Source organism: Enhydra lutris, unplaced genomic scaffold, assembly GCF_002288905.1.
Source record: "Enhydra lutris kenyoni isolate GAN:26980312 unplaced genomic scaffold, ASM228890v2 scaffoldscaffold30, whole genome shotgun sequence".
In the NCBI taxonomy this organism is placed as follows: Eukaryota; Metazoa; Chordata; class Mammalia; order Carnivora; family Mustelidae; genus Enhydra; species Enhydra lutris.
In genome coordinates, this window is record NW_019154114.1 from 16,591,732 (window position 1) to 16,604,025 (window position 12,294).

General features: G+C 45.9%; 1 protein-coding gene across 1 annotated transcript in view; it reads left to right on the forward strand.

Moving 5' to 3' along the window:
- Window positions 1-6,576: 6,576 nt before the first annotated feature.
- LOC111152983 (hydroxysteroid 17-beta dehydrogenase 2) overlaps window positions 6,577-12,294 on the forward strand; it is a 70,740-nt gene continuing 65,022 nt past the window's right edge. The window contains exon 1 of the mRNA XM_022511766.1: window positions 6,577-7,024. Within this exon, the coding sequence (XP_022367474.1) occupies window positions 6,757-7,024 (268 nt within the window). The 5' untranslated portion in view covers window positions 6,577-6,756. The remainder of the gene's footprint in view (window positions 7,025-12,294) is intronic.

The following is a 12,294-nucleotide window of genomic DNA, read 5'->3' on the forward strand; positions in this document are numbered from 1 at the left end:
TTCTCCCCATGTATTTACAAAAAAAAATCTTAATGACAAGAAAATTCCTACAAAAACTGAAATTTTATTTGATCGCAAACACAGTGTCAACTAAACAAGTCAGTTGTCAAAAAATCAAATGAGGCTTTGGACATATAAGTAAGAATGTTGCATCATGGCCAGGGGAGGTGATAATCTTGTTCTATTCTGTACCATTTGCCAAAAAAAAAAAAAAGGCCAGGCTACTAAGGATCCTGAAAACCTTACACAGTACATAAAATATGAAACCTACTTGAAATGAATGATAATTGTCGAGTTTAGACATCTTCACCCCACACACATCGATGAAAGAACAAAGACTTGATCCAGCCCCAATTTCCGGTTGTCTTCTGGCTTTTTTCCTCTCCCACTGTATGAAATAGAAAATGAGATATAGAATATTTACACAATCACAAATCAACATTCAAGACATTACTTATCACCCAAAAGTATGAAAATCACAACAAATCTTGTGTTATCAGCAAGACTGCCCTGAGCTCTGTGAGATGATCTGTTCTTACCTGTCCCAGGCAGACCACACCTTGAAGTTTGGGTTACCATGACATCAACACATGGTCTATCCCTGCTTGGTGAATCACATGATCACCATGCTACCCTCTTCAGTTACTGCAACAGCATGATTTTTTTTTAAAAGATTTATTTATTTATTTATTTATTTGACAGGCAGAGATTACAAGTAGATGGAGAGGCAGGCAGAGAGAGAGAGAGAGGGAAGCAGACTCCCTGCTGAGCAGAGAGCCCGATGCGGAACTCGATCCCAGGACCCTGAGATCATGACCTGAGCTGAATGCAGCAGCTTAACCCACTGAGCCACCCAGACGCCCAACAGCATGATTTTTTAAGTGTTCGAACTCTGTTTTGTTTTGTTTTTAAGATTTTATCTATCTACTTGAGAGAGAGAAAACACAGAAGGAGAAACAGACTCCCGGGTGAGCAGAGAGCCGGATGTCAGGTTCCATGCCAGGACCTTGAGAGCAGATATTTAATTTGCAGAGCCATCCACATGCCCCAAGGGATTGAACTCTCAGTCATGTGGCTGCTTCAGGCACTTGGCACATGAAAATCCACATTATGACGTCTACAAGGGGCAATTAAGACAATTGAGGACTGTCAACCTGAAGAAAGAAGAAAGCAATCTTCAAATATCTGAAAGAAATAAGGACTAGATGTGGTCTAGAGGAGAACTTCCTAATGGTGTCCTCAACTGGAAAGTCAGACTCCAGGGGCTTTGCTGTGCCTGTGACAAGATAACCACTTGGTGGAGATGTTACAGAGAGAATCTAATGGGAAGGTACTTCCCATTAGAAGTAGGCCCTGGGTTCTAAGAATGGTTCATTCCAGGATTCTCAGAAATGTTGTTTGTTTTGGCACAGGTTGGGAAATCCTCTCTTATGGGTAAAGATATCTTGTCTTCAGAGGTACCCTCTGGAAGGCACATCTGCCAGCAGAAGGAAGCAGCACATTGACCCATTGTCATCATTAGTGATAATAACTTGGTCTAATTGGCTCCTTTCCCCAGGAAAGCGAAGAAGCAGCTTGCAAAAAATGGGACACTTCCATGCATGGATGGCCTCAAGGATAACCCTAAAACAAAATGATGGGGACAAAAAGGAGGTACAAATTAGCTCAGCCAGATAGAGGAGGTCCTCATTCAGAGGCAGAGCAGCCCTCAGATAGACTAGGACCCTAACGTCCTCATTTGGGAGTCAGAAGGGGTTGGGCATGTTCTCACTGGAGAATTCTACAACTCCATCTGTACTCCCAGTTGGTATAAAGCCTTCCTTTCCCCACCACCCACCCCACTGCTCACTGCTCCCGTGACAGCTTCTCCCCAAGATCAGGAACTGGGTTCATGTTATTCACTGCTGAATTCCCTCATGGCTGGTGCAGAATCTGCCACCTAGAAGGCATTCTGGAAAGATTTGCTCTTTCCTTTATTCATTCAAAACTGTTAATTATGTACATAAATGTGACAGGCACCAGGCTAGACATTTGGTGCACAGTGAATAAAAAACAAAACACAGATATGGTTCTCGCCCTCTTGAAGTTCATGGTCAAGTAGGAGGGACAGAACAGAACAGTCTTTTTTTTTTTTTTTAAAGATTTTATTTACTTATTTGAGAGCAAGTGCGGGCAAGAGAGCACAAGCAGGGGAAGTGGCAGGCAGAGGGAGAAGCAGGCTCCCTGCCAAGCAAGGAGGCTGACGTGGGACTTGATCCCAGGACCCTGGGATCATGACTTGAGCCAAAGGCAGATGCTCAGTGAACTGAGCCACCCAAGTGTCCTGAGACAGAACAGCCTTAAAGAGAAACCATGTTCAGAGTTATGAATGGAGCTAACTGCAGGGAAGGGTGAATATGGTGGTGATGGAAGAGATTTGGGTTGGGTGGTGAGAAGTGATGTGGAAGCAGGTGTCTCGAGGGTGGCAAGCGGAAGACCTATGTGATGCACTGAATGGAGAAATGAATGTGTGAGGATGGGACAGGCAAGAACCTCTCCCCTGGCCCGGGAGAAAAGAGCTAAGAGGCAGCATGTGCTCCCAACAGTCCTCCCATCAGGACCAGGCCCATGGGCAGGTGAGTGAGTGAGTCGGTTGAGTGTCTCTGTTGGCTCAGGTCATGATCTGAGGGTTGTGAGATCAAGCCCCACGTTGGGGTCGGTTCTCAGCACAGAGTCTGCTTGGGATTCTCTCCCTCTGCCTCTGCTCCTCCCCCCGCTGGGGTCCTCTCTCACTCTCTCAAATAAGTACATAAACCTAAAAAAAAGTAAAAAGTAAAAAATAAAAAACCCAAGGGGGCTGGGTTCCCTTTCTTCAGAAGAGGAAATGGAGCTTCAGGAAGGGCCAGTAAGTGGCAGAGTCAGGATTCGAACTCAGTTGCACAGGGCTTTACATTACCTAGACATCCATGTCTAGGCAACTTTTTTTTTCAAAGCACTTAAGAAGTTTTATTGAAAACAATAAAATACAGAAACACCAGATTCTCGTTTTAAAGTAAAATTGACAGCATCTTCCAGAACCTTCCTGGTACTGTACCATTCTGGTCATTATTAATGAAAAACCAAGTTTTCAAATCCAAAATAATTAATGAACCTGCTTATAATAAGCATCGTTCTCATGGTTCTAGCCCCTACCCTATTTTCCTAAAATTTTACATTTGCACCTTTTCAATAATGAGCAAGTTTTGTTTTTGTTTCTGCTTTTTTAAATGACTGATTGAGATTTGTGAGAACTGAACTTTATATTAAAAAAAAAAAATACACACACACACACCCTACTCAAACTCAGAGAAAATATACATTTGTTCATTAAAGCTCACCTGCTTTAGGTAATTTTTCTCCTCACACATTAGCATAGTAAGCCAATGTTTGATCCATGCTTCAAAAGTTGTACAAATGAAAAGACCTGTTGATTCCCTAAGGAAACCTTAAGGCAAAAGCAAAAGCCTTACACTACAGAAGAAAAACAAAGCAGAGGCATGGAGACTGTAGAGATGGCTCAGATGAATAAGCACCACAAGGATGAAGAAAATTTCTGTACAAACATATGCAAAAGGATAAAGTTTAAAAAGGAGCATTAAACATCCATTTTCCTGCAGAAATAATCACGTCAGATAATCAGACTCCTGAAACAGGTTGTTTGGATTTTAATTAACAGACTCTTCATTCTCTCCTGTATTTTACCAGTGATATCAGAGCCCTGTTTTGGAGCTCTTTTTCCTTTTCCTCATACAGACCTTGGATCAGAGGCCCAGCCCACAGTTACTACCAAAGACTATCTTAGTGTGTTTTGGGTCCTTCTTTGGAAAGTTGTGAATTCCCCTTCTGCCTTAACACTGGGACTAACTCCAAATCCTGGGCATTCACTTCATGTTTTTGAGTCATACCAGAAGAAACTTTTAGGACGGCGATTTCTTTAAGGCTACAAACTTTTTAACTTGGTCCCATTAAACAATGACCTAAAGGCAGGAGTTTTTCAAACAGCATGAATCAAACACTTGCACATCTCAACAGAATACAGTTTACATTCATCTCTAAATCTGAGATTAAGAAACTATTAACTGGTTTCCAACTGGTTTTAATACTGGTTTGAAGTTTGAATAATTTTATTGTGTAGACATTAAATATTGTTTAAATATTAAACATTAAATCTTTTCCCGACTGTCCAGACAGAAACAGAGAAAGCAGGAACAGGCAAGGGAAGAAACAGTCCAATTAACAGACTTGTTACTTCTGCGCCATCTGTGTCATAGCAGCTTTTGCCCTCTCCTCGGGAGCCCCAGGACCAAGCAGCGGGGAAGCCCAGTGGGCTGCCACCGGGGGCAGATTTGCTTAATTTTTGGTGGCTGTGCCCACAGGAGGAAACCCTCAAGGGTGTTTGGCTCCAGCCCTAGTGTGGGAGCCACTGAGGAAATGCCAAGGCCCCCAGCGAAGAGCCGGAACTAGTTCTGCACCCTCCCCCAGAAAGCTATCCTATCCCGGAGCTCCTGGGTGGTGAGGCCACGAGGCCCCGGAGAGGTCCCTGCTCCCGGGATGGGTGTGCACACAGCCCACAGGAGGGAATGGGGTGTGTGGAAGGAGGGAGATCTCCAGGAATTCCAAATCCTCACCCCGATGCTTCCTGGCCTGGAGCCAGCAACATCTCCCCACCTCAGGTGTCCCTGTGGCTGGGAAGGCAGATGGGAGGTGCCATTGCCCTGCACAAGACCACTGGAAGACCTTTGTCATCACCCCACACAGTTCCGAGGACAGTGAGGTCCACGAGTCGTGGCCTCCCACCTGGTCTCCCTTGGGCATTGGGCTCCCTGCTCAGTGGGGGCTCTGCCTGGGGATTCTCTCTTGCTCTCCCTCTGCCCCTCCCCCTGCTCCCTTTATCAATCAATCAATCAATCAGTCGGTCCTTCCAGTATGCCAGGCAGCAGGAGCTAAGTGCTCTCCCTGGGTATTTTTTATTCTTTTACAGCTGAATGGGGGTCTAGGGAGGTAGACCCTCCTGACTGCCTAGTTTAGTAAGTGGCGGGGCTCAGGCTGGATCTGAATCCAGGTAATCTGACCTCCAAGTGAGATCTTCTCTCTCCAGATAGGCCAACCCCCAGCCTTTATCAGAGTCCTGGTGCCTCCCAGTCAGGTGCCTAGCACCTGTAAAATAATCCCCTAAGCCCAGCGGCAGGGGCGGGGGTGCCCTCTGGGGCTGTTGGTGCTGCCCCTGGTGGTCAGTACTCTCCTAAGGAATGGACCCTCTCCCAGCCGAGGTTTTCCTCTCTGTAAGCAAGCACAGGGCTCCACCATGAATTGGTTCACGAGGTTCCAACAAGGCAACAGGGAAGCTAGTTCCTAACATTCTGACTGTGTTTTATTTTTTTGCCTAAAGCAGGCAGTAGGGTGGCTCAGAGCCACGGAAACAAGGCTGCTTGACTCCACTGCTGTGGGATCTTGAGCAAGTCTCTGTTTTGTTTTGTTTTTTAAAGATGTTATTTATTTATTTGAGAGAGAGCGAGCGCGAGAGCACAAGCAGCGAAGGGCAGGAGGGAGAAAGAGACTCCCTGACGAGCACGGAGCCCTATGTGAGGCTCAGTCCCAAGACCCCAGGATCATGATCGGAGCCGAAAGCAGACACCCAACCGACTGAGCCCCCCAGGCGCCCCTTGAGCAAGTCTGTTGACCTCTCTGTGCCTCAGTGTCCTCCCTTGTAAAATCACTACAAAGATAGAACCACCCTCACAAAGGTACCGTATTCAAAGTGACTAGGGATATTTTTTTTTTTTAAGATTTTATTTTATTTATTTTGACCTGAGCTGAAGGCAGAGGCTTTAACCCGCTGAGCCACCCAGGCGCCCCAAAGTGACTGGGGATATTGACTGCTGAGTCCCCATGGCCGGAGGAAAGCATGGCAGAGAAGATGATTTGAAAAAAGAGAATGAATGAATAAGTAGCAGAACGTGGCTCCTGGCACAAGTAAGTACCAGTGGATATTGACCATTATAATTGTATTATAGTTGTTCTTATCTCTGCCTGGCATACCTCCTTTCTGGCAAGACCAGCGCGCTTGTCCTCTGCCAAGAATCTCTTCCCCTGTATTGTATCTTCCCTCTCCATCCAGCACTTCAACCCGACGCATGTGGGAGATGGCGTGCAGACACGAACAGAGCCAGAGTGCTCTTCCCCTTCCAGATCTTCCAAACCTCACCGGTTGCCTGCATTTACGTGGGGGGCACACACACACACACACAGCCCGATCCCCATGCCTCACCACCCCCAGACCCCACTCCCAGTCCGAAAAAGAACTTGACAGTATCACCTGGGCCCCTAAAGCAGAAGACGTTTCCTGTGAGCTAAAGGTTTTTTAATGACTGTTTGGATTGAATTCTGTCAATTATTACCCAACTAGTTATCTCTCCAGGGGTCATGAAAAAATAACCTGTGTGCTTTGCCGTGGGTGAGTCTGTGTGTGTGTCATGAGTGCAGGTGGCGTTGGGGGAGCTGTTGAATAGGAAGTAGTCTGATATTTATATGAAACTGCTCTCCGGTTTCAATGACCCACCAAAAAAAACGTGCCGGCGTGAGTGTGCTTAATCCCTGCTCATCTGAAGAGTGCCAGAGCCGCTTTCTCCCCCTCCCTTCTCGCCTCCTCTGTTCATATAACCCAGGCTGCCTCCAGCCAGCCTTTGCCCACTTGCCTCACTGGTCCTGAGCACGCAAGGGTGCAGCGCGTCTCTGAGAATGAGCACCTTCTCGGAGACCATGTGGCTCTGCCTGACTGTCACAGTTGTGCTGGGAGGCGTAGCTCTCTGCAATGTCAGGAAGAGCCCGGGGCAGGCTGGCGGAAAGGTGGTCTGGCTGGCAGGCCTCTGGGGAGGGGCTTACCTGCTGCTCAGCCTGTCCCTGTCCTGGAGCCTGATCCTCTGCCTCCTGTCCTGTTTCCTCCTGTACACTTACCTGTCTGGTCAGGAGCTGCTACCTGTGGATCAAAAGGCGGTGCTGATCACAGGTAAGTGGACGGCTCTGCCGCTCTCACTTAGGGCGGAATCTGGCGCTGGCTTTGCTGCAGCGGGACTCTTTCAAATTAGGTTTCATGATAAAATACTTGGCATGGAGTAAATGAAAGCGCATCCCCAAGTGTCTTTCGCCGCAGGGTTTTGGTTTGCTTTTTTTTCATGAGATGAACTGGAAGGGGCTGGGGGAAGACGGACGGACAAGGTCAAGGGCACCTAAGCCGCGATTTTGTTTGTTTCTCAGGATAAAGAAACAGCAGCAAACCTCCGGTGTTTCGTGTGTTTTCTTGCACCCAGGAAAGCTGCATTGGTTTACTTTAGGCTCAAATGGAATTTTGCTCTGAGGTTAGTGTTTGGCTGTGTTCTGGGGTTGGGCTCTTATTCCTTAGATGTGCAAGAAAGCTTGCAAAGTCAGCCTCTCCTTAGACTCTGCTGTGTTTTTGAAATATCGAAGGGACTCTTACCCAGGTTGGAAATTTTGCAGTTTGCTGCTGTCAAGAAACTGTGCCTTTTGTCTTCAGATCTGTCATCAGACCGCTAATGTTTCTTAATTGAATCAGGTTGGCTGTGTGTCTGGAAAGCAGTTGCCTGTTAGCTCAGTGACCAGTTTTTTTCTTCTTTGTGTTTCTTTTTCCACTGCAAGTGTGAGGCCAAATTAAATTCTTCTGTGTTGTAAAACTGGTTTGTTTAGTTGTGAAGTTCGAGCTTGGACCGGGCTGTAATTAGGATTACCCACCTTTATCCTAACGCAGAACGGCATGCCAAGGTGGGGCATAAGCTGCCAAAGCATGTGCCCCAAGGTCATCACCCCACACGCTGCCCCTGCTGGGATGAAGGCAAACTTGGCGTGTGGATGGCAGCAAAACCGGGCTCTTCTCGATTCACTGAGAAATGGACTGTCGAGTAACTTGTCCATGTTGCCTTTGACGTTAACCCAATAATAAAATTCTCTCTTAAGATAAAACACAGGCGAGGGGCACCTGGGTGGCTCAGTGGGTTAAAGCCTCTGCCATCAGGGCATGATCTCAGGGTCCTGGGATCGAGTCCCGCATTGGGCTCTCTGCTTGGCGGGGAGCCTGCTTCCTCCTTTCTCTCTCTGCCTGCCTCTCTGCCTACTTGTAATCTCTGTCTGTCAAATAAATGAATAAAATCTTAAAAAAAAAAGATAAAACACAGGTGAGACATTTGGAATGTTATGGAAAACAAGCTTCTCCAATGGGTGTGTGTGTTGCGGGGGAGAGGGCGGGGAACAACCCAAACAATTCAAAGGTAGAAAATAGAGTCAATCAGTGGGATGCTAACCTGAAGGATACTTAGTATCGTCTGGAACATGCAGCTAGAAGACGGGGTGGGCTTTCCACTTAACACTAGCATTCTTACGGGGCGGGGGGTGGGCTGAGTGAAAAGCTGTAACAGCAGTGGAAAATCCCGTTCTGTGTGTAGTATCGGTACCCACGGTCTTCAGAAGAATTGCAGATTTTTATTTATTGTACTTTCCTACTTGCCAGAAAGAAGATGGAACAATTAAGTATGTTAAAAAAAAAAAAAATCTGTGCTTGACGCTAATAGGACATGATCTCTTGGAGGTCCAGCTAGTCCTGGAAAATCAATTTCAGGGAGCAGTACTTCTCAGGCTAATAAGTAAAAATAGCAAACTTTGGAGTAAACTCTGACAGACTTCAAGGTGACTGAGAAAATGGGAATTTGTGCTTGTTTATTTTTCTTGTCAATGTACTTTATCCTCTGTTTTTGAAGATGGAGGCATGCAGAAACGCACAAAATACACACCCAAGTCAGTGAGTCGACATCAGCCGTTGAAATGTCCTGACTTGTGTTTTGTTGCGTGTAAAATGACTGATTCAATTAGGAACTCAAACCCAGTGACTAATCCCTCCATGAAATGTATAGCAATTAGCTTAGAATTAAGAAAGGAGCTACAGCCATTGAAGGGTGACTGCAACGTCCCCTTTACGTTTCTTAGTCATTTTCATGAGGAATGCAACATTCCAGAGATTCTAGAGGTTTTCAGACCTTCGAACTAAATGGAGAAATTTAAAATGAATTCATCTAGTTAGACCAGAACTCATTACAAATAAGGCAGCATGACTCGGAATAGTAATCTTTGTTTCGGGTCAACTTATGTTCTAAATGGGTACGCATTTTAGTGTGGTTGAAGACCTGTGATGCTGTATATCAAAAGCCATAGGTTTTATTCCTTTATCGGAGAAGTCAAGATTTGGAAACTCGTCTGAAAGAAATAATCTGAAATATGGGAAAAGGATAGATGCAAAACAACATGGTACGCTCACAACGTTATTCAGCAGCATCATTTACAATCATGAACTATCACAAGCGACAAAAATGGTGATAAGTTACCAGTCTATCCTCTGGGTGTAACAATGGACAGGCCTTAAAGATGACAACCATAGGACTATGTCACAAAATGGAAAACTGGGCTGACGGAAGACCCAGGGGCTCTGTGTGTTTGAATAAGACTGTTCCTGTGTTAGAGGGATAGGAAAACACGAAAGGACATCGTGAATGGCTGGGTTTGAGCACTTGTATTTGTTTTCCCTGTAGAATTCATCCAGTGCAGTTCTAGTCCTTATATAATGAAAACATTTTAAGAAGAGATCATGTTAAAAGGATAGAGTCCATTTCAGTGCCTACTTAATTATGGACCCCAGTGTAAGATAATTACAAAGACAAGTTGGAAAACAGTAACTTTTTTCTTTGGGTCCCTTATGTCATTTTGCTAAGATATTCAAAGGTCTTTTGTCTTGGAGATCTGTAATTATGGTGAGAAAAAATAGGCAAGCATAGAGCTTCTGAAACATCATGTATGTCTTCAAGGCTACAGTGGCCATTCCGTTTTTTAAATGGCAGTGAAATTCGTGCAGAGCAGGCCTATGTGCTTGCAACAGCATCTCAGGCACAAAATAATGTGAAAAAAATGTTCAAGTCTCACAGGCCTGGGTTTGAATCCTGCATTTAGCTTGACTTAGGCTGCATTCTCCAGAAGCAGGACTTGAGATGAGGATGTGTGTGTAAAGGATTTATTAGGAAGGTTTCCAAGCAACACTGGTCTGGGGATAGAGGACAGAATGGACAGGGATGGGGTGGAAGCCAAGCCAGGGTTCACCCTCCAGGGGTCCTGGCTGAGGGTCATGTTGGCTTTATCGCCTGGGAGGATCTGCAGGCAGTTAGGGTCACACATGAACACATGAGAGTTGTCCCCATTGGGGGCCAGGAAGCAGTAGTCCCAATGCCCTCACACCTGTCAGTCATTAGTTAAGGGCTGTCGGGGGTGGCAAGATGGGGAGGCTTTAACTCCTGGCACTTGTGGCTTTCCATGTTCACTGGCAAAGTGAGCTCTGGTGTCCTGGGCAGTCCTGGGACAAAGTCGCATCTGCTGGCTGCTGAGAGTGGAGAACTCCATGGATTAGAGCACATAGAATGGCCAAAGGATCTTGAGCAGGATGACATTACCTGTTATATAACTCTTAGCAGCTGTGTGACCATTGGTACCCAGCTTTGGCCTTTTGAATTTCTGTTTTCTCCTCCATAGACTAGAAATGACAGTATGCACACTCTCTGTCTTATAGATGACTTTTGGTGGATGAGACAGAGGGAGAGAGAAAGAGGGAAGGAGAAAAAGAGAGAGGGGGGAGGAGGAGGTGATTTTGGTACATCAGGTAGGGAGGGGAAAGGTTGAAGGGCAGAGTTGGGTAGAACAAAGGAAAAAGAAGTCTGAAAAAGAAATGGACTCCCATCCAAGTACTAACCAGGCCCAACCCTGCTTAGCTTCCGAGATCAGACGAGATCGGGCACGTTCAGGGTGGTATGGCCATAGACTATCTAGAAGCAGTGGGGGAAGAAAATTAAAGCCCATGCAATTTCTACATTGTCAAGTCAGGGTTCCCAGTTTCCCTTGATCTTTGACCACTGGGCTTCTTCCTCCTCTGAGGTAGTGCATTTTCCTTCTCAGCCTACCCTTTGAAATAGGTGGAAAACACAAAGGTAACCGATTTCCTGCCCTTGGGCTTTTCATCCTGGCCCCTCCGTCTTTTCCAGCCACCTCCATTCAGCATCTTGTTGGGTGCAGGGCCCACACTTGAGGGCTTTACAGTCTGCTGGGAGAGATGTAAGCATGGCTGTGCGGTGGGGCACAGAGGGGCCTCCAGAAGGATTCCCAAGTGCTTGGAGCCCAGGGGTGGGCGAGGCTCCTGTGTTGGAGGCTGGGGAAAGCTTGACCCAAAGGGGACCTCATTAGGTATTAAAAAGTAGCTTTCTACAGGGAAAATAGAAAGATCTTCCAAGCTCATTGGTTAAAGCAGCTATGACACAGTACAACCAGTACTCATTAAAACTTGTTGAGTTGGGGGGCACCTGGGTGGCTCAGTGGGTTAAAGCCTCTGCCTTCGGCTCAGGTCATGATCCCAGGGTCCTGGGATCGAGCCCCGCATCAGACTCTCTGCTCAGCGGGGAGACTGCTTCCTCCTCTCTCTCTGCCTGCCTCTCTGCCTACTTCTGATTTCTGTCTGTCAAATAAATAAATAAAAAATCTAAAAAAAAAAAACTTGTTGAGTTGGGTCATTTTTATTTATTTATTTATTTATTTTTTTAAATTTATTTGACAGATAGATGACGAATAGGCAGAGAGGCAGGCAGAGAGAGAGGTGGAGGCAGGCTCCCTGCTGAGCAGAGAGCCCGATGTGGGACTCGATCCCAGGACCCTGAGATCATGACCTGAGCTGAAGGCAGAAGCTTTAACCACTGAGCCACCCAGGCGCCCCATGAGTTGGGTCATTTTTAACTGGAATTTTCAAAACAGTGTACAATGAGGGATGGATGAAGGGCTGGAAGAAGGATCTGTGTTATACAGAAGTCCTTATCTTAGGCTCCAAACAAAAGTCCTAGGTGGATGGTTATCCCTTCTGGGAGTTATTAAATAGTCCAGTTGTGGTTTTTTTTTTTTTTTTTTTTTTTTTTTTTTCCCAATTGTGGTTCTAAAACTCAATATTGTTCGCATCATTCTGGGCTCCTTTCGACCTAACATTAGGTTACTAAGATGGCGAAATATTGACAGTGGGGCATGGGACTAAGAAATAACATTTCCGTGCTCAGAGTTTTACGTTTTATATTCAATTCTCACAACCCTAATCACTTACATCTTGTGAGCAAGGGCACTATGTGTCCAAAGTTACTGAGCTACTAAGATCAGACCCACCTGCCACCCACCCAAAGCCATGATCTGAACCACTGT